Source organism: Sebastes umbrosus, chromosome 9 (assembly GCF_015220745.1).
Source record: "Sebastes umbrosus isolate fSebUmb1 chromosome 9, fSebUmb1.pri, whole genome shotgun sequence".
Classification (NCBI taxonomy): Eukaryota; Metazoa; Chordata; class Actinopteri; order Perciformes; family Sebastidae; genus Sebastes; species Sebastes umbrosus.
The window spans coordinates 34,905,132-34,929,779 of record NC_051277.1 but is presented as its reverse complement, the minus strand read 5'-3'; the positions used below and the strand labels follow the sequence as shown (position 1 = coordinate 34,929,779).

General features: G+C 44.0%; 1 protein-coding gene across 2 annotated transcripts; it reads right to left on the bottom strand.

Annotated features, from left to right (window-relative positions):
• Window positions 1-826: 826 nt before the first annotated feature.
• mmp17b (matrix metallopeptidase 17b) lies at window positions 827-24,531 on the bottom strand. Of its 2 annotated transcripts, XM_037780507.1 has the most exons (13): window positions 24,427-24,511; window positions 23,369-23,452; window positions 22,010-22,206; window positions 20,857-20,989; window positions 20,575-20,728; window positions 17,556-17,664; window positions 17,181-17,358; window positions 10,928-11,104; window positions 6,694-6,790; window positions 4,296-4,369; window positions 3,995-4,144; window positions 3,439-3,690; window positions 827-2,169 (listed from the first exon to the last, which is right to left on the bottom strand). In XM_037780507.1, the coding sequence occupies exons 3-13, from the start codon at window positions 22,157-22,159 to the stop codon at window positions 1,769-1,771; spliced, it is 1,875 nt and encodes a 624-aa protein (XP_037636435.1). In that variant the 5' UTR covers window positions 22,160-22,206; window positions 23,369-23,452; window positions 24,427-24,511; the 3' UTR covers window positions 827-1,768. The 2 variants fall into 2 exon arrangements, with proteins under 2 accessions (XP_037636435.1, XP_037636436.1); XM_037780508.1 differs by lacking the exon at window positions 23,369-23,452 and having other exon boundaries at window positions 24,427-24,531.
• Between the last annotated feature and the right edge of the window lie 117 nt (window positions 24,532-24,648).

The following is a 24,648-nucleotide window of genomic DNA, read 5'->3' as shown; positions in this document are numbered from 1 at the left end:
GTGACACTTGGTCACAACTAAGACGACTGCTTCTGTGTGCTAAAGTCATTGCAAAGTGGATCCATCCAAGATCAATACATAGATTTCCCCCTTTCACAAAGCTCTGGTCCACCTACGCTTTTCTGCCCTCTTTAGGTTTAAGATGAGAAACTGGATATTAAATGTGGAGGTGTGGAGTTAGAATGAAGTGATCTTACCAGACTTCTGTAGCAGCTGGTCATCGCTGCTGAAGCCACATTAGGCGTGGAATCTAGTTCTGCTGCATCGATTTAGATCTACTTTTAACTGTCCATCGTGAGTCTGATGATGTTATAGGAGTGCAATACCAAACTCTGTACTCTTGTTAGTATGGAGCTGGAGTCAGGACAGGGATAACCTGGTTCTGTTGAAATACACTTACCAACAGCTCTAAAGCTCAGTAATAACACATTGTATCTTGTTTGCTTAATCCATACACAAACAGAAATATTAAAACAACTATTGGTGGTTTTAGGGTGAATCATGTGTTGCAGCTATTCCTTGGTAAACATCAGCTGGACTCTTGTCATCACAGTGAGGTTGCCAGGTTTTACTAACATGACTGTACAGAGAATAAACTAAAACCGGCTCACCGACCTTATCTAGCAACTGCGATAAAGGTGACTGTAGTATAACCGTAGTATAAAGCAAGAGCGCCAGTCTATACATCCATGATATAAAGATGGACGACATGACAGCTCCCCAAAAGTGAAGCCAAAAGATGTTGATCACCTCCTGGTGGCTGGCTGCAGTATCGGTCATAAAGCCCGCCCCCTCCATGTTAACCGATGGAACATGGGCCACTTTTTTTTATTTTATCACGCTGATGAAAGTTCGAGTGTTCATTTTTCTGATAAGTTTGATTTTAATTAGTTATTTGATGATATAAAGGAGGTGACACATCATAATTGACAGCTGCTCTGAGTGAGTAGTCGCGGAGCTGGCAGCTCGGGAATTGTATGTAGAGTAGGAACATAGAGAGTTTAACTTCAACTTTAACTTTCCATAACCGTGACTGACTGTTTCAAACATCACTGTATATACTGTATAACAGACTGATCTTTATATACAGTCTATTGTTCATGCCGTCACTGACCGTGTTGCTAGCTAGCTTAGCAACATCTCCACTGACAGTAGCCGCGCTGTTGGGCTGCCGTGTCTTCATATCCACACGCAGATTGACTTCTGAAACACAGTTCACCAGTCTGTGTAATAGAACATGTGTCAATTTGATCTTAAACATATTTAGAGATGTTATGGTTCGTTGGTGTGTCTTTCTAACCAAACAGTTGGCACTTGGTGCTAACGTAGCAGCTAGGTGGCTCAAACTAGCAAGACTCCAAGGCGCCCCCCGATCACTACTGCGCAGACTCTGGCTCCAAATGACGTCACCAATACAAGATGGCAGCTCCCGTAGCCTATCTGGGATAATTGGCTTCATTATTGTACAGTGGCAGGAAATTGAGACGCGTCCATCTATATATACAGTGCTGGAGTGCTGGGTGGATGGATGAACCACTAAAATAACAAATTACCAGGCTTGCTGTTTCCCCTGCTTCCAGTCTTTATGCTAAGCTAGGCTAACCATGTCCTGACTCCAGCTCCGTACTGAACACAAAGACATGAGAGTGGTATTGATGTATTGGGTAAATGGTCAGTAGGGCCAGTAGAGTGAAAGCCCATGGTGAGTGTTTGTAGACCTCCTGGTTTAGCCTGATAACATAGCTGACTGCTGTTGTCTTGTGCAGCGTTAAATAGCCAACATTTTCCATGTACTCAGCAGCAAGGCAGCAAGAAAAGATGTTGTCCTGCTACCAAGAGCTCCATTTTGGCAAGTGCATTGTGTCCAGGTGTGTGAACCTCTGTCCTTTATGTCTTTATGTTTATGTCCATGTCTGTCCCTACCATGGTCCTTCCTCCCTCCTCCTTCTTCCTCCTTCTCTCTCTCCTCCCCCCATTTCTCCCTGAGCTCCTGTCTTCCTGCAGGCGGAGACAGAGACAAAGAGAGGTCGTCCACCACAGGTGAGGATGAGGAGGAGTCGGGACAGTCCAGCCAGTCTGCAGTAGAGGATCGTGGGTATCCGTCCTGCAGCGAGGAGCCTGGAAACGTGAACTTCCAGTAGGAGTCTCCTTTGAAGAGATAGACAGAGCCTGGAGAAGAGGGAGAGAAGTTTTCACAACCAACAACCAGCATGTTTTCAATATCATGTTGTTCTGTGGAACAGTGACAACACATTCAAAGTGCTTGCTTGTTTTTCCAGCCTCTTTCTCCCTTTCTCGCATCTCCTGATTCATCTTCTTTGCTTAATCTGATCTACATCAGACTTTCATATGTGCTCTGATACGTGTGCATTTACAAACAAAATCACATACATTTTCATCATACACCACAGTTGTCATTGTCATGATAAACTAATAAACGTATCTCTTCAAAAATTCGATTAGGGGAGTCAAAAATAAACAGCCAGTGGCCAAACACATACCATCCTGTGGTTACCTTCTAATTTGGCAATTTTTAATCTAGATAATAATAAAGATGATGCACAACTTTATTATGGTTCACTCATACACTGTAGACTAACACCAGCCCTCTCATGTAAAACCTCTGGTCATGCTTAACTTCTGTTGATATGGTGAACCTGTTAGCAAACAGTTGCCTGTCTACACATCCAGCAGACACAGAGCAACATTAGCCTTCACTAGGAGTCCTGTTTGTGTCATCTGATGAATGTAAGTCCAATATTCTCTCTCTTTTAGATCTGTGTTTAATCTCCACCAACTCTTTAGAAAAGAACTGTCTTTTTAGCTGCTAAATGCTCCACTATGTTCACCAAACTGGGTACAGTGGGTTTATCAGAGCTTTGTCTCTATGAGAGCATGAGAGGAAACCAGAACAGCAAAGTGAAACAATGAGCTGAAAGCTCCTTAAAGCCGAGGGGAGCTGCAGGTTCTCTGTAGGTTCATCACTATGACTGAACCCTTTCACATTGTCATGTGATTTTCTTGTTATAAAATATTCATAATGACATATTATGTCCATAAAAAAGATACATATGTAAGCCCTCTGTGATGGAGCATGGTACCAGAGAGCCACGCTTTTTGTCACCACTTGTTGGCAGCACAAGCCAAATTATTAGACTATGTTCAGACTCTAACACACAGAACACAGATGATGCTGATTTTTCATCATTCAAGCTCACTCTTGAATTGTGTGTGTGAATTTAGCTCAGATTTTTATAGTCACGGATGGGGGCTATAACCAAAGCCCTCATCCCTTCAAAATTCATCAGCGAAACACTAAACGCTGAAGCAACAGAATGTGCTCACCTCATCTTCTTGTCCTGGGCACTTCATTTGGTCCTTATAAGGACAGACACATGTAACGTGACACACAGACACAAACATGATTGCTGTCCTCACCATCGCTGTCGGTGGTGATGCCACTGACGCCCTCTCTGAGCAGCTGGGTCCAGGTGTCTTCTTGCTTCTCTTCCTCAGCGTCTCCCACGTTCCCCCACATAGGACCCTCCTCTGGGTCCCAGACCAGACCCCACCTCCCTGCTGCTGCCTCCTCCTCATCTCCAGCTACGTTCACCCCCATCCTGAGGGCAGACAGGGCCTGAGGGCAGCCTTCCTGCAGGGAGAGATCCCTGAACAGCCAGAACTGGGAACCTGCAGCAAGACGAGAACACAACCTTCTGATTCACTCCACATTTATCAAAGAAAACCCTTGCTGTGGGTGAATGGCCAATGATACTGCTTTGGAAAATGTATTGAGTTGATCCAGATGTTTCGCAGAAGTTGAACTGGGTAGCGATCAGCTTCAGTGTGACCACCATTTTGCTGTGTCATTTATTTTTGAATTCAGTGAAAAGTATTTATGTATGTATTTATTAAGTCTTTATGGTCTATATTCAGTCTCTTATGATTCATTTATGCGTAACATTCATAGTGTATTAACATTATTGGATTATACCACTAATAAAGATGATGGCATGATCTGACTGTCTCTCCAGCACAGCGTGAAGCCGAGGCAGGTCAGGAGGTAGACCCCTCCAGAGCCTTCTGACTGACGCCCCGCGCCCCGATACCAAGCCCCCACCGTTGACCCGCCACATGGTCAGACCTGGAGGGACGACAGAATGGGGGAGAGGCGAAGGCATGGTGATGCAAGGGAGATGGAAGTGATCCTGCTAACCAGAGCCAGACAAACTACTTTTTAATGTCTATTTTCTAATTTGACATGCCTAACGAGTCAGTTTGTGGTGTATTCAGACCTTTGAAGAAGAAGGTCTCTCCTCGGATCCTTGCCACAGCATCAAAACTGGTGTTACAGCGATCTATGAAGGGGCTGAAGGGAGAAAACACACAGCGAGAGTTACTTAATGAACGTTATGCTTTCATTTGGTAGAATTAAATCAAAGATGAACTTTAACACCTTAAAGGGATAGTGCAGGGGTTTCTCAGTGGGGTTCTATGAGGTATTTCTCCATAGTCGGTAGGTAATAACCTACAGTAGAAGATGGTCAGCACGCCCCAGTTTGGAGAAACAAAGCAAAGCAATACAGTGCTGTGGATGGGGTCAGGAGCTAAACAGATTTTAGACACCTAAAAGAAACTTACTTACTTACTTTGCGGAACATCGGCCATTGATGAATAGTTTCCACCCTTGTCTGTCTTGGGCGGTCTTCTCCAGCTGTTTCCACGTCAGTCCCTTCTTTTTGAATTCTTATTCCATACTCCTTCTCCAGGTGTTTCTGGGTCTTCCTCTCCCCTGTTTGCCTTGTGGGTTCCATGTCAACGCCTGCTCGGTTATTGATGTTTTATTTCTTAGAGTGTGTCCAATCCAGCTCCACTTTCTCCTTTTCAGCTGTACTTCTACTGTCTCTTGTTTGGTGCATTCCCACAGGTTGATGTTGCTGATGGTGTTTGGCCAGTAGATCCCCAGGATGCGTCTCAGACAGTGATTAGTGAATGTCTGCAGCCTGTTGATGATGTTAGTGGTGCTCTTCCAGGTTTCTGATCCATACAGCAGTACTGTTTTAACGTTGGAGTTGAAGATTTTGAGCTTGGTCTTTAGTGAAATGTTTTTGGATTTCCAGATTTTATTCAGTATGTTGAATGCTGTTCTTGCTTTTCCGATTCTTGATTTCCGATTCTACCTAAAAGAAAGGCTCACCTAAAAACATCTATATTAGTTTAAAGGTCCAGTTTTTAAGATCTGGCGACATCTAGCGGTGAGGCTGCAGATTGTGACCTCTCCAGTGTGCCAAGCATGTAGGTGATCTTTGATGGCCAACATGAAAATGCAAATGGAGCAAAAGACAGTTAGGTTTAGTTAAGTAACTCTCGCTGTGTGTTTTTTAAGTTAGTTTAGCTCTGAGAATACCAGTGAATATTCAGTGGAAGTTTCAGTTTGCTCAGAAATAACTGCTGCAGCTCCTCCAGACCAAAGGAGGTGTCTGTGTCTTGTTTCCCGGCGGCTGAGTGGAGTGACGGGGGTTAACTCCAGAGGAGTAATGTTAGGCCCAAGCAGGAAAAGTTAGCACAGTGTTTGGAGGTCCCCCTAAATGCTACACACTGTTCCTTTAAGCGAACGCTATATTTAGAATATATTCACATGATCTTGCTGTCAGACAGCCCCTTCTGACGGGGAACTGAACTGAAAGTGAAACCTACAGTTTCTATGCTCTCTTCAGAGCCACCAGACTCTACTGACAACAACAGTATAGATAAGTTTCACTTTCAGTTCAGTTCCCCGTTGTAAAATATTCTAAATATTGTGTACACTATATGAGATTGATGTTTTTTAGGTGAGCCTTTCTTTTAGGCGTATAAAATATATTTTGCTGCTGGTCCCATCCACAGCAGTACATAGCTTTGCTTACGTCTGTTTTGCCGACTACAGTCTACTGTAATTAATACATCAACTATGGATACTTACCTCTTCCAACCCTGAGAAACACCTCTGAGTAGGGTCCGACAGCTATCTCTGCTCCACTGACTGTCATGCAATCGTTTCAGATTTTCTTCATTTTCCGTCTGGTTTAGTACTACTACAAATCATCCTGGTGACCTTTCACACCAGCAGTGCTGAAAAAAGTGAGTGTGTCCTAACATTATTGTCAGGAGAGAAGCCCTCCAGCTACAACATAGCTGGAGGAATACTACAAACCTGAAGAGACACCTCAAGGCACACCACACATCTTATCGTTAACTTAACAATAAGATGTTACCTTATATTTTAACTTATCTCAACTTATATTAACTTAAGCAAACTAAGTTACTAAAGGATCAACTGGATGGATTTTTTTTATTCCCTTTTGTTATGTTTTTTGTGTGCACCACACACCATTGAAAGAAGTTTGATCATCATGGTCTTGACTAAAACTAGACTAAAATGTTTGTTTTGTCAGTCTTTTGATGACTAAAATGTAAAGTGTTTTAATTGACTAAATATAAAAAAGGATGAGGTTGACTAAATATGACTAAAACTAACGTAGACTTTTCATCTAAGGACTAAGACTAGGACTAAATCTAAAAGTAGCTGACAACATGAACACTAATCTAATGCATATTGTAGAGCTGTAAACAAATGTTGTTGCTACTGGTGAAACTAATTCATACAATATGGCTCCAAGCTGAAAATATCTCTTAATCTATATCTTATCATACCCATATCTGTGGTGATGATGGTGGCGGCCTCTGTGGCGCAGCTGAGGCTCTGGAGCGAGGCGAGGAGCATCAGTGGTCAGCAGCTGGTTCCTTTTACCTAAATCAAGAAATAAATCAATTTAAACCTAATGGCAATAAAGCAACCAGATACTCTTGGCAGTAATGATAAAGCCATACTTAGTGTTTGTGGTCGTGATCACACACCACTTTTTTCTTTTCTGCAATGTGATCATTATTTCATGATTTCTCCAAATATCCTAAACTGTCTCAGTGAGCAAAAGGTGTCAGATTCTGATGTCGTAATCTTCTATAAGCAGACATAAAGCAGTATCCAGAGTGTTAATTCATCTGGTTACTACACTGTTGACGATCACAGACACACCATCCAATATGGCGGCGCGCGGTTGTGCAGCGGCTCTTAGCTCTCTCGTCTGGTGCTTTTTTGTATGTATATTGTTACGTTTTTTGTGCTTTTCTGACGGACTCTGCCAAGCACAGCTTGTGTATAGTCGTCTGGAGTTGATTAACATTGGTCTACAAAGTAGTTCTCCAGTCACAAACTACTTTCAACAGATGCACAATATTCCGGACATCACATCTTGATGATGATCTTGATCCCAGGGGTCTCCGTGGATTGTTGTCGGCTCCCACAAGCGACGCAGGCGGCACAGGGATAGGAAACAAAAGTGCGGATGCCGAGCCGGCCTGCTAACCAGGCTAAATAAGCAACCACACAGACCCCCGCTCCCGAGTCTCTTTCTGGCCAACATCCGATCCATCGCACACAAAATGGACGACATGGAGCTGCGGATAGCAACAAACAACTTTGTCCGTATCTGCTGTGTGATGATCATGACCGAAACCTGGCTTCATCCCGGAGTCCCGACGCGGCCGTGCAGCTAGCAGGGCCAACTAGCCACGACCGCAACAGTGACTCTGGTAAGAGCAGAGGAGGAGGACTGTGCATCTATGTTAACAACGACTGGTGCTCACAGAGCCAAGCTATGGACAGTTACTGTTCCCCACACCTAGAGGCTCTGACGGTCATCTGCCGTCCGTTCTACCTACCAAGAGAGCTAACGGCAGTAGCTATCACGGCTGTCTACATCCCTCCAGATGCTAACGTTAGCTTAGCCCTCAGCCACCTCCACAGTGCCGCGGTACATGTAATTACATCAACACTTGGCCCGAGGATGCCCTCTCTCAGCTACAGGACTGCTTTATGAGCACTGAGTGGAGTATATTTGAGAACCAGGACTTGGAAGAATACACACAGTCTGTACTCTCCTACATCACGTACTGTGCTGGGAATGTCACTGTTAAAAAACACATCCGGGTTTTCCAAACCAGAAACCCTGGATGACGAGTGACGTACGGCTCCTCATCAGAGACCGCAACACCGCCTTCAGGTCAGGAGACAGCGCACAGTACAGCATGGCCAGAGCAAACCTGAAGAGGGGAATCAAAGCTGCCAAGGGGACGTACAAGAGGAAGATAGAGGGACATCTAGCTGACAACAATCCACGGCAGGTGTGGCTGGGAATCCAGGACATCACCAACTACAGGGGCAGCAACACCACAGCTGTCAACGCTGATGCGTCGCTAGCAGAGGAACTGAACAGTGTCTTTGCCCGTTTTGAGGCGAGCAGACCAACGGCGCCCCCTCCAGCCTACACCAGTACCTCACTAACTATACAGCAACATCAAGTGAGAGGTGCACTCACGTCAGTGAACCCGAGGAAGGTGGCTGGACCCAACGGAGTACTAGGGAAAGTACTCAGGGCGTGTGCGGACCAGCTCTCAGAGATCCTCACCAAGATCTTCAACCTCTCCCTGACCCAAGCCACCTTCCCAGCCTGCCTGAAATCAGCCACCATCATCCCGGTCCCAAAAACACCAGCCATCTGTCACGTTTAGGATGAATTTAACATTGAACCCAAATGCAGAGTAACTGGCAGGACAGGTATGTATTAAATAAAAGCGAGCTTTAATTAAGCTGAAAACAGATCCAAAAACCACAAAAACAGGGAGGAGAACAAAAATACAAAGAAACCACAAAGTACAAATGAAACACACCAAAAAACCAAATTGAGAACAACATGAAACTACAAACCAGAAGAGACTAGGAACACGGGCAGGAGGAACACTAGGACCAGAACCGGAGGAAACAAGAAACACGGAGGACAAGGTAGACGGGGCTGGGAAGACAAGACAAACCGACCAGGACAGAGGGGAAACACACAGGCTTAAATACCAGACAAGATTACACACAGGTGAAACAAATCAGGGCGGGGCAGACAATCAACAAAAGGCGGGAAAACAAACAAAAGAGGGAAGTAAAACCAGACAAGACACAGGAGGAGTGAACTACCAAAATAAAACAGGAAACACCGGAATAATACCAAAATAAACCAAAACCAAAATCACAAAAGTAAATAATAAGAGGCTGACACAGCCAGAACATGACACCAACAGCAGCCTGAATAACTTCAGGCCCATTGCTCTCAGGTCGGTGGTGATGAAGTGCTTCGAGAGGCTGGTTTCTCAGCACATCAAGGCCTGCTCCCCCGAATATTCGACTCCTACCAGTTTGCCTATAGAGCAAACCGCTCCACCGAGGACGCCATCGCCATCACCCTCCACTCCACGCTGAGCCACAGTAACACCCTGGAAACTATGTAAGGCTGCTCTTCATAGATTACAGCCCAGCTTTTAATACTATCATCCCGGACATCCTGATCAATAAACTCCTGGTCTTACACCTCCCCCCTCCACCTGCACCTGGATAAAGGAACTCACCAACAGACCACAATCTGTGAAACTCGGCCCCCATCTCTCCTCCTCTCTCACACTCAGCACTGGCTCTCCTCAAGGCTGCGTGCTGAGTCCACTATTGTATGCACTTTACACATATGACTGCACCCCCACCCACCCCTCCAACACCATCATCAAAATTGCAGATGACACCACTGTGGTTGGGCTCATCTCAGGGGGTGATGAGATGGCCTACAGAGATGAGGTCCAGCAACTGACAGTGTGGTGTTCAGCTAACAACCTGCTGCTGAACACCACAAAAACCACGGAGATAATCATAGACTTCAGGAGGAACAGCGTGGCCCACAGCCCTCTCCACATCAATGGGAACTGTGTGGAGAGGGTGCCATCTTTTAAATTCCTGGGAGTGCACATCTCTGAGGATCTCTCCTGGTCCACAAACACAACGGCTGTGAAAAAGAAAAAAGGCCCAGCAGCGACTTCACTTCCTGAGAATTCTCAGGAAAAACAACTTGAACAGAAGCTGCTGGAGTCCTTCTATCGCTCTGCGATCGAAAGCGTACTCACGTTCTGCATCACGTTGTGGTACGCGACGTGATGCAGAACTGCAGAGGGTCATAGACACGGCCCAGAGGATCATAGGCTGCCCTCTGCCCTCCCTGGAGGAGATCTCCAGCTCCCACTGCCTCAGTAGGTCCACAACTATTCTCAGGGACTCCTCCAACCCAGCTCATCACCTGTTCGACCTGCTGCCCTCTGGCAGGCGCTACAGGTCAATGAAAGCCCGCACTTCCAGACTCACGGACAGTTTCTTTCCCTGAGCCATACGGACACTGAACAAACAATAAATCTGTGCAATATTAATACACTGAATGTGAATACCTCTATCTGTGCAATATATCTTTGATGCAATATACACCTCAAGTGCAACTTGTTTTCATTTTATTTATTACACTTACCCTACCTATTTTACAAGAGCAATTACCTCTGTTTACATTACATCTATTTTTATATTTGATACTCTAGTGTAACACTTCTGTTTATACTTATTTATTACATCTACTTTACCTGTTTCATATTGCTTTATAACTGTGTGTGTTTTCCCTGTTATATGTTTTATCTGCCCCGTTTAGTCTTGTAAAGTATTGTTTTTAAAGCACTGATCAGAAGTGGCAACTGTGAATCTCGTTGTATTTAATACAATGACAATAAAGCTTTCTATTCTATTCTATTCTACTGTTAGTCCCTATATGAATGTTACAGAGATTTGGAGGGACCTCTGATCAGCTCCTGTTAAATGTGAGTACAATGACGAGGATTAATCATCATGGGACCAAAAAAGGTGTTTACACCCTGTTTACAAAAAACAAAATGTTTACACCCTAAATCCTCATGGTGGACATTTTGGTTTTTAAACACAGCTGTGAGAAAAGTCCATTTGTGCTGGGGAAAGTCTTACCATAGAGCTGGGTGATGTGCTCCAGATCTTGTGGTCCCAGGCGGTAGTGGAGAGGGTCTCCAGCAGGACCCTGGTAGTACGGCCTCATCACTGAGTGGCGAGATGAGGAGTGAGCGAGGCCCAGTGCATGGCCAAACTCATGGACCAGCACTGTGAACAGGTCGGTACCCTCAGAGGCTGCGAAAGATGGACAGATACAAAAAAAAGTGATGAGCTGATTGGGTAGAGGTGTGTAGTTCTAATATCAATCCTATCGTTCACTGTTGGAAGGGGGTGATGCGGTGATTCTCTTATTCAAGAAGGTTTTTCTGCTTTGGGCAGCATGAATGTACCCTGCAAATGTCATGACAAGACAGCAGCAATTATCCAATATGGTGGTAATTCCTGTTGGACACTGGGCTGAACGACTGCAATGGTCAAAGGTCATCATTCAGGTCATAACTGGGCTTCTTAGTGAGTTAGAAGCCCGGTTCCGCACCATGGAAACTATAGCTATCATTAGCTACTGTAGTTAGCCAGCCCCTAGCCGGTGCAGGCCGACCAAGCGTAGCTCCTGCTAGCCGTCCCCCGCCAACCCCCGAGCAGCCGGGAGGCCTGGGTGACTGCCCGAAGGACGCATAGTCGTACCCTGAAGCCCACCAACCACTCCACGTTTCAAGCAGATATTCCCCACTCAGCGACACAACTGCTGAGAAACCAACTCTGGTTATCGGAAGCTCTATCTTGAGGAACGTGAAGTTAGCGAAGCCAGCTGCCATAGTTAACTGCATCCCGGGGACCACAGCTGCCATAGTTAACCGCATCCCGGGGGCCAGAGCTGCCATAGTTATCGGATGGCAGCCGATCGGAGGTCACTAAAGTTAATGTGGAGTCGATGTGTGCATACGCAAAGACAATGTCGGACTCCGTAGTTTTCTCTGGTCCCCTCCCCAAACTGACCAGTGACGACATGTATAGCCGCATGAAGTCATTCCACAGCTGGCTGTCGAGGTGGTGTCCAGCAAACGATGTGGGCTTCATTGGCAATTGGAACTCTTTCTGGGGGACACCTGGTCTGATTAGGAGAGACGGCATTCATCCTACTTTGGATGGTGCGGCTCTCTTATCCAGACCAAGATTGTTGGTGGAACAAATCCATGACAAACCAGAGGTCATTCCAGGACGCAGAGCTGTAGTCTTACACACTTCTCTGCGCTTCCACTAGAGCAGTTACCCACCCATAGCTTAGCCCCAAACCTAACTGAGACCACCTAAATGAATTAAATCAAAAGTAAACAGAAGAGGAGTTAAACATAACAATCTAATAAAACCTAACACTAGCACTGCAATAAAGCAACAAAACAGGAGAATTAAATGTGGACTCTTAAATATCAGATCTCTGTCATCTAAAGCTCTACTAGTAAATGATTTAATATCAGATAATCACATTGATTTATTTTGTCTTACTGAAACCTGGCTGTGTCATGAAGAATATGTCAGCCTAAACGAATCCACTCCCCCGAGTCATATTAATACTCACATTCCTCGAGACACCGGCCGAGGAGGTGGAGTTGCAGCCATCTTCGACTCAAGCCTATTAATAAACCCTAAAACTAAACTAAATTATAACTCATTTGAAAGCCTTGTTCTTAGTCTTTCACACCCAACCTGGAAAACACTACAGCCAATCTTATTTGTTATAGTGTACCGCGCTCCAGGCCCATATTCTGAATTTCTATCTGAATTCTCAGAGTTTCTATCAAGCCTAGTCCTGAAAACAGATAAAGTCATTATAGTAGGTGATTTTAATATTCATGTGGACGTTGATAATGATAGCCTCAGTACTGCGTTTATCTCTTTATTAGATTCAATTGGTTTCTCGCAGAACGTGCATAAACCCACTCACCGCTTTAACCACACCCTCGACCTTGTTATGTCATATGGCGTTGAAATTGAACATTTAATTGTTTTTCCACAGAACTCTCTTTTATCAGACCATTATTTAATCACTTTTGAATTCTTATTACTAGACTATACACCATCAGACAAAAGTGTGTACATTAGATGTCTATCCGATAGTGTTGTAGCTAAATTTAAGGAAATGATTCCATCAGCATTAAATTCAATACCATGTCTCAATATAACAGAGGGCTCGTATGTTAACTCTAGCCCCACCCATTGATCATCTTGTAGATAGTGCTACAGACTCACTGCGAGTCACACTTGAATCTGTTGCCCCTCTAAAAAAGAAGTTAATAAAACAAAGGAAGTCAGCTCCATGGTATAACCCTCAAACACGCAAATTAAAGCAAGCATCGAGGAAACTGGAAAGGATATGGCGTTCCACCAAACAGGAAGAATCTCATTTAGTCTGGCAAGATAGTCTTAAAACATATAGGAAGGCTCTCTGTGATGCCAGAGCAGCCCATTACTCATCATTAATAGAGACAAATAAGAACAACACCAGATTTCTATTCAGCACTGTAGCCAGGCTGACAGAGAGCCACAGCTCTATTGAGTCATGTATTCCTACAACCCTCAGTAGTAGTGACTTCATGAGTTTCTTTAATGATAAAATCATAACTATTAGAGACAAAATGAATCACCTCCTACCGTCAACTGGTACCAATTTATCCTCAAACTTAGGAACCTTAGAAACAGCTGTACAACCTGATATATATTTAGACTGCTTTTCTCCCATCGACCTCCACAAACTGACTTCACTGATCTCTTCATCTAAATCATCTACCTATCTCCTGGACCCTATTCCAACTAGACTGCTTAAAGAAGTTTTACCTTTAGTTAGCACCTCTTTACTGGATATGATCAATGTGTCTTTACTAACAGGCTATGTACCACAGTCCTTTAAAGTAGCTGTAATTAAACCTCTTCTTAAAAAGCCCACTCTTGATCCAGAGGTCCTAGCCAACTATATAAATAACCTATATCTAACCTTCCCTTTACCTCCGAAATACTCGAGAAAGTAGTTGCCAGTCAGCTGTGTGACTTTCTACAGAACAATCATTTATTTGAGGATTATCAGTCAGGATTTAGAGTGCACCATAGCACAGAGACAGCACTAGTGAAAATTACAAATGACCTTCTAATGGCATCGGACAAAGGACTTGTCTCTGTACTTGTCTTGTTAGATCTTAGTGCTGCTTTCGACACCATTGACCATCACATCCTATTACAGAGACTGGAACATTTAATTGGCATCAAAGGAACTGCACTAAGTTGGTTTAAAGGTCTCATGTTATGCTCATTTCCAGGTTCATAGATGTATTTTAATGTTAATGTACATGTTAACATGCTATAATGTTCAAAAAACCCTTTATTCTCTACTGTTCTCATCACGCTGCCTGCCTCAGAGCCTAATTCAGCCTCTGTCTGAGAGACCCTGATTTAGCGCCTGTCTCCTCCCACTCGCTATGATTGGTCAGCGTTTCCTGCTGTCCTGTCAATCAAACGCCCTCAACACAGCGTCACTTTCTCCCCCTTCCCTGTAGCTCAGCTCTCCGTGCAGCTCCGTGAGCACAGAGAGAGAAGCAGCAGGAAGAGTTTATAAACTACTTAAAAGTTTATTAACCAGAAACTTCACACAGCGCACGTTACCGGAGGAATCTGAACAGAAATCGGCGAGAAATGAACAACATCTGTGTCCAGATTCCAGGTTTTCCTGACGTTTTTTCTCCGGGAGAAAAAGAGAGAGGATGGTCTTTTATGATACTATGGTGGCCTGTAGACACACTGGGGACAGATATTGATGTTTAAAAGACATGGAAAAGTGCATTTTGCACAATAGGTGACCTTTAAGTCCTATTTATCAGATCGATCTCAGTTTGTACATGTTAACGATGAGTCCTCCATGCACGCCAAAGTTAGTCACGGCGTTCCACAGGGTTCTGTACTTGGACCAATTCTATTCACCTTATATATGTTTCCCTTAGGCAATGTTATTAGAAAACCCTCCATAAACTTTCATTGTTATGCAGATGATACCCAATTATATCTATCGATGAAGCCAGACGAAACAAACCAGTTAACTAAACTTCAAGCATGCCTTAAGGACATAAAAACCTGGATGACCTGCAATTTCCTGATGTTAAACTCAGACAAAACTGAAGTTATTGTACTTGGCCCTGAACGCCTCCGAAACAAATTATCTAATGATATAGTTACTTTAGATGGCATTGCCCTGGCCTCCAGCACCACCATAAGGAATCTGGGAGTTATCTTCGATCAGGATATGTCCTTTAACTCTCACATAAAACAAACCTCAAGGACTGCCTTCTTTCATCTACGTAACATTGTGAAGATCAGGCACATCCTGTGTCAAAATGATGCAGAAAAATTAGTCCATGCATTTGTTACCTCTAGACTAGATTACTGCAACTCCTTATTATCAGGCTGCTCCAATAAGTCTCTTAAGACTCTCCAGTTGATCCAGAATGCTGCAGCACGTGTACTGACAAGAACTAGAAAAAGAGATCATATTACTCCTGTATTAGCTTCTCTGCACTGGCTGCCTGTAAAATCAAGAATAGAATTTAGAATCGTCCTCCTCACCTACAAATCGCTAAACGGTCAGGCCCCATCATATCTTAAAGAGCTCATAGTACCCTATTGCCCCACTAGAGCACTGCGTTCCCAAAATGCAGGGTTACTTGAGGTTCCTAGAGTCTCCAAAAGTAGAATGGGAGCCAGAGCCTTCAGCTATCAAGCTCCTCTTCTGTGGAACCAGCTCCCAGTTTCAGTCCGGGAGGCAGACACCGTCTCTACATTTAAGAGTAGGCTAAAGACTTTCCTCTTTGATAACGCTTATAGTTAGGGCTGTCTTTGACCAGCCCCTAGTTAAGCTGCTATAGGCCTAGACTACCGGGGGACTTCCTATGACACACTGAGCTCCTCTCTCCTTCTGTATATATTCATGTCCCATTCATTGTCACTAACTTCCTTCCTTCCCGGGAGTCCTTATGCTTTCTTGTCTCGCAGGTAACCACAGAGCGGTTTTACACCTGGAGCGAGGTTATACCTGGAGCAGGGGTACACTTGGAGCGGGGTTTCACCTGGATCTGGATGTCACCTGGATTGTGGCTGCATCTGCTACCGCGTCCGGTGCCTGCTTGACACCAACTGCTACCATCATTAATTAATTCCGCCTGTACGAGGGACTACCAAGGCTAGCGAGGGACTACCAAGGCTTAGTGACAAAGTGGCAGCCTACAGGCTCCGCCAAAGACATCAAGAACTCCCAGCAAGCATGCTGATGCTGCGGGAACCAACGCACGGGCATCGATCACAGGGACGTCCCACACCAACATACATGGACGTACTGAGGATGGACAGTGCTGGTGAGCTAGCCAGATGTATGGAGGACTGAGATAGCTGGAAGCTCCGCTTGAAAGCCCGTCTGAGGACGACCCAATGATATCAATTCCGATAGTTGTATTATCACTCTTTTACATCCACTACTATTGGTTTTGTGTTATCAGTCCTACTTGTATTAGTTATTACAGCTGCTAGGCTATTACTGTGGTTGCTTCTCTCTCTCTCTCTCTCTCTCTCTCTCTCTCTCTCTATCCCCCCAGCCGGTCTCAGCAAATGACCTCCCACCCAGAGCCCGGTTCTGCTCCAGGTTTCTTCCCAGTAATCGGAGAGTTTTTCCTGGCCACAGCGCGCTTGGTGGATCATGTTGGGTCTCTAAACTATGGTGTACAGTCTAAGACCTGCTCTATATATTAAGCGTCTTGAGATAACTTCTGTTGTGATTTGACGCTATACAAAAATAAATTGAATTGAATTGAATTGAATTAATTCAGCCATTTGGAGATATTTTCTGTATAAGAAGAAATTTGGCCTGAGGATGGTGCTACAGGAATTATCAAGAAGTCACCAAACTCAGTAGGTTCATCCTCTGGGTACTATGAGATAGAACATTTGATGAAAATCCAGCCATTACTTTTCAAGATACCTTGCAATGGACCAAAGTGTTGGTCAAAAGGACATTCTGAGCTGACAGGTTTGAGAATACCAGAGGTGTTGCTGTTGTGAGACATGATGCAGAATCAGGCAGGTCAGTTACACAATGATTTGTTTCATTTTTCATTTCTTTCCATTGCTAATGAATATACTGAATATCAAAGTACATTACATCCATCATGTGGCAACAGTTAGCAGCAGAGTTTGGTTTGAGCCTGGATGTCACTGTGTAATAAAGATGTGATAATATTAGAAGATGAACTGTGCAGAAGTTGTCTGAACATTGTTCCACCTGGCTGTCTGAAGGCCCACTCCTCCTCTGCATCCAAATGAACTCCTCCTGCCCGGGCAGGGTCTGATGGGAAGAAAGCATGGCCAACTGCACCGCCTGCCCCGTCGAAGGGATAGCCATCACCGTGGTAACCATGGAGGAAGTCTACCTGTAGGTCAGCTGCCTCTGGGCTGCCCACCTGAAGACAGAGGGCAATAGAAAGGAAAGGACGCTTGATGGTGATCAAAAACTGCAGCAAAGGGCAGTAAGTATGTGCAGCTATGGGGTGTTGTGCCCAGCTTCTGTCCTGACATGGCTTTCAACCCGCCCTGTAGCAAGCTCATATCTACCATCTTTCCATGTGTCCTTAATGCAGCGTCAGATAAATGTACCAACCTCGTGGAACTCCAGCGGCGTTGGCTCTGCCCACACTCTCAAAGCATAAAAGACCAGGGAGCGAATCATTTCCCGGGACAGATGGGAAGAGGACGGGTAAGAACGCAACCTAAGGATGTAACAGTGTGTTTGTGTGAGTAAGAGAGAGACAGAGGGAAAGACCATATACCCAGTTACAGATAACTTGAAGCAAATATATGTGCGGTTGTAAAAAATAGGGCTGGGTATCGGTGCTCGATAACTTTAAGGCAGGGGTGTCAAACTGAATTTCATCCCGGGCCACATCAGCATTATGGTTGCCCTCAAAGGGCCGGTTGTAACTGTAAGACTATATGAATATATCTACTCTTTATCATATTACATAATTGCCTCTGCATTTGATTATTATTGGTTTTAGTAATAACTTAATTAATAACTAGCTCTGAAAGCAGAAGTCTAGGAAAAATTATTGCAAGCAGACATTCAAGTGTACAACTATTGTACAATTCATTTAAAAAATGAATTCAGTAACAAAAACACATGCTTGTGCATCGATAAATATGCATGTACGTAGACACAAAAATATTGAATGTGGGCACACACACACACTCACATTTCTATGTGTTATTATAACATAGATCCCATGAATTTATGACATTAAGAAACCCTCATCATTACTCATCCATCAAAGATCAACATTTTTAAGTGAATAATAAAGTTCTTTTTTTTTACCATCACACAAATAATATGAAGCACTATTTATGACATCGACTTTGTTTCACTTGTTGGTTGCAGTTGAGAGGGGCAGAACTATGGTACAAAAATAAATACGCCCTGATCTAACGTGCAGTCTGTGGCATATAAATTGTTTGTGATCCAACAGCTAATCGGCTGAGATCATGTGTGGTTGATGACATTTTACTAAAACAAATGACTGCAGATAGCCTTGCAGTGTGCATAAGCCCAACTATTGAGGAATGGCTTTGATTATAGTAAACATGTGACTGTCTGAACACACACACCTGCACACATACACTGAGTACATATACAAAGTAATATACTAATAAAGTCAAAGTAAAACTAAGGGTTGTTTCAGTTCATAACTATACTGCTCAGGTTCTGGTTGAGGTTACTCAGGCATAATGTGGATGAAACGGGATGTGAGAGTGATGCTGCCTGGCCCTGTACACACCAAGTAGATCTCTATTCACCCTGAGACACCATATTACATACCATCCTAATCCATGGATCAATCCCTGCACATACCAACAAACACAAAACAAACAAAAGGCAAGCGCCACCATTAGACTGCCCGCATATGACATTGTACCTATTCTTGATTGAAATACATTTCATGATATTGTATATACCTGAAGCTTTTTAAAAAAGCCTATTTTGATCTATTTGTTATCTGGCCAGATGACTCACGCTGTTTTTCTGAGGTCAGTCCGTCGATGTCTGGCTTAATGTCTTGTGCGGTAGCAATCCGTAAAACAGCGTGGAGGTTATCATCGCTGATGCATGATCTGTGCTTGGTCTTGTTCAGATTCATGATTGAAAACATCTGTTTGCACAGGTAGGTGCTTCCAAACATGGACAGGACATGGGCAGCTTGAAGTCGGAGCTGTGGCATCAAAACAGGGGGGAGGAGACGGTAAAAGTCCTCGATTGCAGCATTCTGGAACTTTGCTCTCAGGCTGCTGTTGCATTGAAGTTCTATTAATTCCATCTGAAAGTGATGTGGTGCACTGTCGACGTCGGTGGTGAAAGGATTGGCAAAGATGGCAAAGGTTTGGCACTGTGCTTTAAAGTCAGAGAAGCACCGATCAAATTCATTAATCAACTGGTTCACTTTGGTAGCCAATCAAGCGCATGAAAAAGCACCCGTGACTGAGGTTGAGATGCTCTGACAGACAGGAAAGTGGGCAAGACTATCCTGTTTGAGTTGGCGCAGTTTCAGCTGAAAAGCTGTGATCGCGTCGTACATCCCCGTTATGACATGTTTGCGGCCCTGCAGCCTCTGGTTCAGTTGGGCAAGATGCTCTGTTATGTCACACAACATGGCAAAATCACATAGCCAGTTTGGATCTGACAATTCGAGCAAGGGTTTTCCTTTACTTTGCATGAACAGAGCAATTTCAGCCCGAAGCTCAAAAAATTGCTTGAGGACGGCGCTCCTGCTCAGCCACCTTACTTCTGTATGGTGCAACACATCTCCTTGTTCTGTGCCCACCTCCTTCAAAAATAGTTGGAGCTGATGGTGATTCAGGCCCCGCGCCCGAATGAAGTTCATCGTTTTCGTGACTGTGGTCATTACGTTACACAGTTCCAGAATCTTGCCACACAGAGCTTCTTGGAGGATAATGCAATGGTAACTTTCAGAGGTGTGTGGCAGTTACTTTTTTGCATTTTCTCTTTTCCCGCGGGCCTTGAGTTTGACACATGTGCTTTAAGGTATCGACCGAAATTACCCAGTACCGAGTAGTATCGCAACTTCTCCAGTCAAACAATACCTGCAATTGATACATTTTATGCCCAGATCTAGAAAAAAAATGACCATTTGCATGATTAGCCAATCACTGCAAGCATTCTTTGATTTAATGTGACATGTGATTGGCCCACTACCACAGCAGCTACACCCATAAAGGGTGTGCTTTGGTGAAGTCGGGCGCGGTGTGTTTGACAGAGTTGGTAGTTCAGTGCGCCAAGATGCCACCATAACATTGGAAAATATGGCTCTACTACACGCCTGTGGCGTCTGATTAAAATAAATGCAGAGGTGGTGGTATTTTATGCAACTGAATGTTTCCATTCATGTGATGGGTATCGATTGAGGTAGAACTAAAAGGTATCAAATGAAGTACTATACTGGTATCGGTATCACTTTCAGGGTACTGGTATTGGTGCTGGTTTAAATGATACCCAACCCTAGTAAAAAACTAAATTTACTATCTTAATTGAAACTGGAAAATACTCATGTTTGTTCCAGTTTACCAGATCATAATCTGCTATAGATTACGAGAAATTAATCTTATCCAACCTCCAGTTAATGTTCCTGCGTGTCCACATGGAGGTAGCCCTTCTCCTCCTGCTCCTCATGTCGCTCCCCTCTTGGTTGGCCGGTGATTTGGATGGGTCGTCCTGGTCAGGTAGGGAGCAGCGTGGACTGTTCATCAACGCCATTGTCTCTTTGTCTGAACACACCAAAGCACAGAAGAACCAGAGGAAAGGAAGGAGCCACATACAGAACACTAGATTCAAGAAGGAGTAGCCTGAACATTAGCATGTTGGATCTAAGCAGCTTTTCACAGGTAATCCTCACCTACAACTCCAGTGTCTTTGAGGCCTGCAAACCTCTGCATGGCCCTGACAGCATCAGTGACAGCTGTCCAGGCCTGCAGCTGACCAGTGGAGGGGTCTGAGGGTGGGAGGTAGCCATACTTCATCAACCAATCCTGTGAGTAGAGAACAGCAGGTAGTCATCTAAATACAGTGTCACCTGGTAACCACGAGGAAGCAACAAACACAACATGATCATACTGAACCCATGGGCCTTTTTATGGATATGTTTAGGCAACTCAAAGCACATGACTAAGGTTCATGAATAACATGGTCCTGGTTAAACAATCAATGCTGGGATAGGTGGTTGGGTGTTCCTAGCACAGGTCTCTGACACAGGATCAAGTAGTCTCATGCTTCAGGTCAGCATTATTGCTTGGCCTCCTGGTTTTCCTCCCTCAAATTTCAAAATATATGAATCCAACAAACTAAATAAGCGACAGAGCACTATGGTATCGGTTTATATTAGGATTTGCATCAATGCACACTTTGTTAGCATGCTATCTTAGCATGCGTGCTTTCTGCATTGTTGTTTTCACATTGATCCATTGTGTTTGACAAATGATGCCTACCGTCGTTGATATAAATGGGGTGGACTAAATAATAGGAACACCTCTTTGTATAATGCAGTACAGTTCAACAGCATCACAAACTAAGTGCAAAATGATTCTACAGTTGAATCAACACCTCTCAATAATCCTATAACCTCCATGAAGGGAGGAGTCATTGCTGGACAGTTGTAGTAGACTGCATTAGTTTTGGCTAGGTGGACCTAATAAACTGGCAGTTGAGCGGTTATAAACTGAAGGCAACGGCATCAGATTGTGTCTCAACCACAAGTCAAGATTTCATTGATTGGAGCACTTTCAGATCCAGGATCAGTTGTAGTAACGTCGTCAGGTGAGTTGGACTAACTGGGACCCAAACTCAAAATCCAGACTCAAGGTCCTTTAAAATGGCTTTTGAGCCAGATCATCATTACACCACTCGTGTTGCTCCTGTTAGCGCTGATTAGCTTAAAGTACGTTTAGGTATGCCTTCTTCAAATGAGATGATGGTCAGATATGCACACACTGATTCACACTGATTCATTTGCATTCCTTGCCCCCTATAAGTGTTCATGCTGTTTCTTTTACCACCAGTTGGGTGCCCTCATCTTCAGTGGGTGTCACTGGTGCAGAGGAGGGTGTGGGGGTTATATCAGCACAAGAGGCTGTTTGCATCCATCCATTGCTCAGGCACAGAAAAAGAATCCACATCTTCATCTTGGCTGCATATTTTTGCATAAACAATCTTTTGTAAATCCATCGGAGTCTGAGGTTATTCTCCAACCCTGGAGGGAAATCCAAAAAAAAAGGAAGATTGAAAATTTGGAGACAAATTGCAATTGCAGCTACAAATACTGACAGAATACAGCCATGAAAATGACACTGACCTCAGTTACTGCTACTGACTGATATTTTCCAACTTCAGATTATATTTTTTGTACAAGAACATGTTAAAGTCGTCCCACAGGACGGAGAAGATCAAGGATTAAACCAGTATCTGGGATTTTTTTGGCCACTTACAGAGCAACATTATCATTCATTTGGAGTCATGTTTGTGTCCACCATAATGTAGGTCTAATAGTCTCCACCAACTCCTGAAGGACATATCTGTCTCTTTAGCTGCTAAATGCTCCACTAAGTTCACACCAGCTAGTCTCTGTCTGCTGGTTTCTGCTGAGCTTCTGCTCTGAAAGCAGCTCTGAAACCTGCTTCAGCCAAATAAGACGCTATGAGAGCAGTGTGAGTGAACGAGAAGTTGCAGCTGGACAGTTAAACAATGAGATGAAACTCAATATAAAGCTCCTTAAAGCCCAGAGGAGCTGCAGCATTTATTTCTGCACAAACTTCCACTGTACATTCACTAGATATTCTCAGTGCTAAACTAACTCTTCTGCAGTGTGGAGTGTGAGAGGTGGAGCGAGAGAGCGAGTGAGAGCGAGTGTGGTGTGTGAGTGAAGGCAGGCAGAGGAGCACAGCAGAGTACAGCAGAGACTCTGGCCCTGGACACCAAAGCTATGGTCTCCCCTGTGTCTTCTGACCACGGTCGGGAGGCTGGAGCAGGAAGAGTTAACACTGTTTAACAGACGGGCTTCACTTTGAGGTTTTGGTGCTTCTGTGTAGTTTGTGTTGGAACAGCGTAGCCACACGCGAGCGCGCATGGGACACCGACCCACATGATTTATACGTGTTAGGACTTACAAACGTCCCTTTAAGTGAGTAAACTCTATCAATACTTCACCACAGAGCTGGCCGGTCTCCCAACACCATTGAAGGCTCTCTTTAAAATCTCTGTTTTGCTGCTTTACAACATTTTAATCTCAAAATCTATCTGAAAATGTGTTTTTACCCAAATCCTCTCTGAGCTCCCTCCATCATGCAAATACAGAGGATGCACTTTTCACTAGGTTCCTATCTCTAGTGTCTTCACTAACAACTGATAAAACCCACCTTGACATCAGGGTCACTACGGCATGAATGAGTGAAAGCAGTCAGCGGATGACGGGAAACATCCAGACTCTATGCAGTATTCCACTGGGAGACAACATACCAGATTCAATTAGAAGATGGATGCAAATTACCATAAAATACTGAGGGGGGGTGGGCACCGCTGACTGCTCTACAGGACACTGGTGGATGTGAGAGTGTGTGTGTCCGTGTCAGTCAGATACTTCATTTAATTAAGTTAGAGGGTATACCATTACAGTTAAAGCATGGGGGGGCAGAGAAGAAAGGATGAAAGGGAGGGATGAATGGAGGAGTGTTAAAGCAATGAGATTAGTAGAGTAGAGGGTAAGAGTCAACAGACAGACCGTTTAAAGCCGACAAACATTCTCCCTTTAACCAACCACCAAATTATGTGAAATACATTTTTATATTTAATTTGTGAAAAACTAGCATCCACTGTTCTCTGTCATAACACAGACAGTAAGATGAACCCTGTTCCTCAGCTTCTACGGTAACTACAAGTCATGAAGTCCTTTTCTTTTATCTGTTACTGAATGGGATTTATTATAGAGTAAACTGAACATTTTATAATACTCAGTGGACGTCCATAGCCGTGGCTGGAGAACACTGAGGTCACAACCTTTATAGACTGATTCCACATTTTACTCAATATAGTTTGAGACCAAGACGATTAAAAAGAAAATCAGCATATCTCATCCTGAATTTGATTCTCTGCACTTTAGAAGAGAATTTGAAACAAAATGTAAATTCTCTGTAATTCAACAGTTAAGTGAATAATTAAAAGACTTTCTTTTAAAAGATTATAAGAAGTCTCCGGAGGGGTGTTGGGTACTTTGAGACTAAACAGACACCCTGAAGCCCAGTCACTATTCAAATAGCAGTCATTCTGATTATATTGGCGCCGACACATGCAATACTGTCACCATCTGACACTGGCCTCCGACATCCAACACCTCTCGTTGTACAGCCCATGCATACGTCAGATAAACGTACATGAAATGTCAAAATTCCAAATGTAATCCAGCAGATAGGCTGCTTACCTTCCTCATCCTCCTCCTCCTCCTCCTCTGCGTCCGTCCTTCCTCTCACTCTCTCTTTATCTGCCACTATAGGAACAGATGGGTCCTTTCTCTTCTCTTGCTTCTTCCCTCAGCCCCCCTCCCCCCCCCCCTGCCATCCCCTCTACCCCACCCACTGCCACAACACTACATGATAAATGGAAGCTTGCATGTTTTGTAGAAACCGCCTCTTTCTTCCTCTTG

Bases quoted from the DNA above. Each gene is read 5' to 3' on its own strand.
- mmp17b (XM_037780508.1), bottom strand. From the start codon at position 22,159: ATGCAAAAATATGCAGCCAAGATGAAGATGTGGATTCTTTTTCTGTGC. The intron at 3,691-3,994 runs GTATAATCCAAT...GTCTTGCTGCAG, and splicing joins TGCCATCATCTTTATTAGTG to GTTCCCAGTTCTGGCTGTTC. The intron at 2,170-3,438 runs GTGAGGACAGCA...CCTCTTCTCCAG, and splicing joins CATCACCACCGACAGCGATG to GCTCTGTCTATCTCTTCAAA.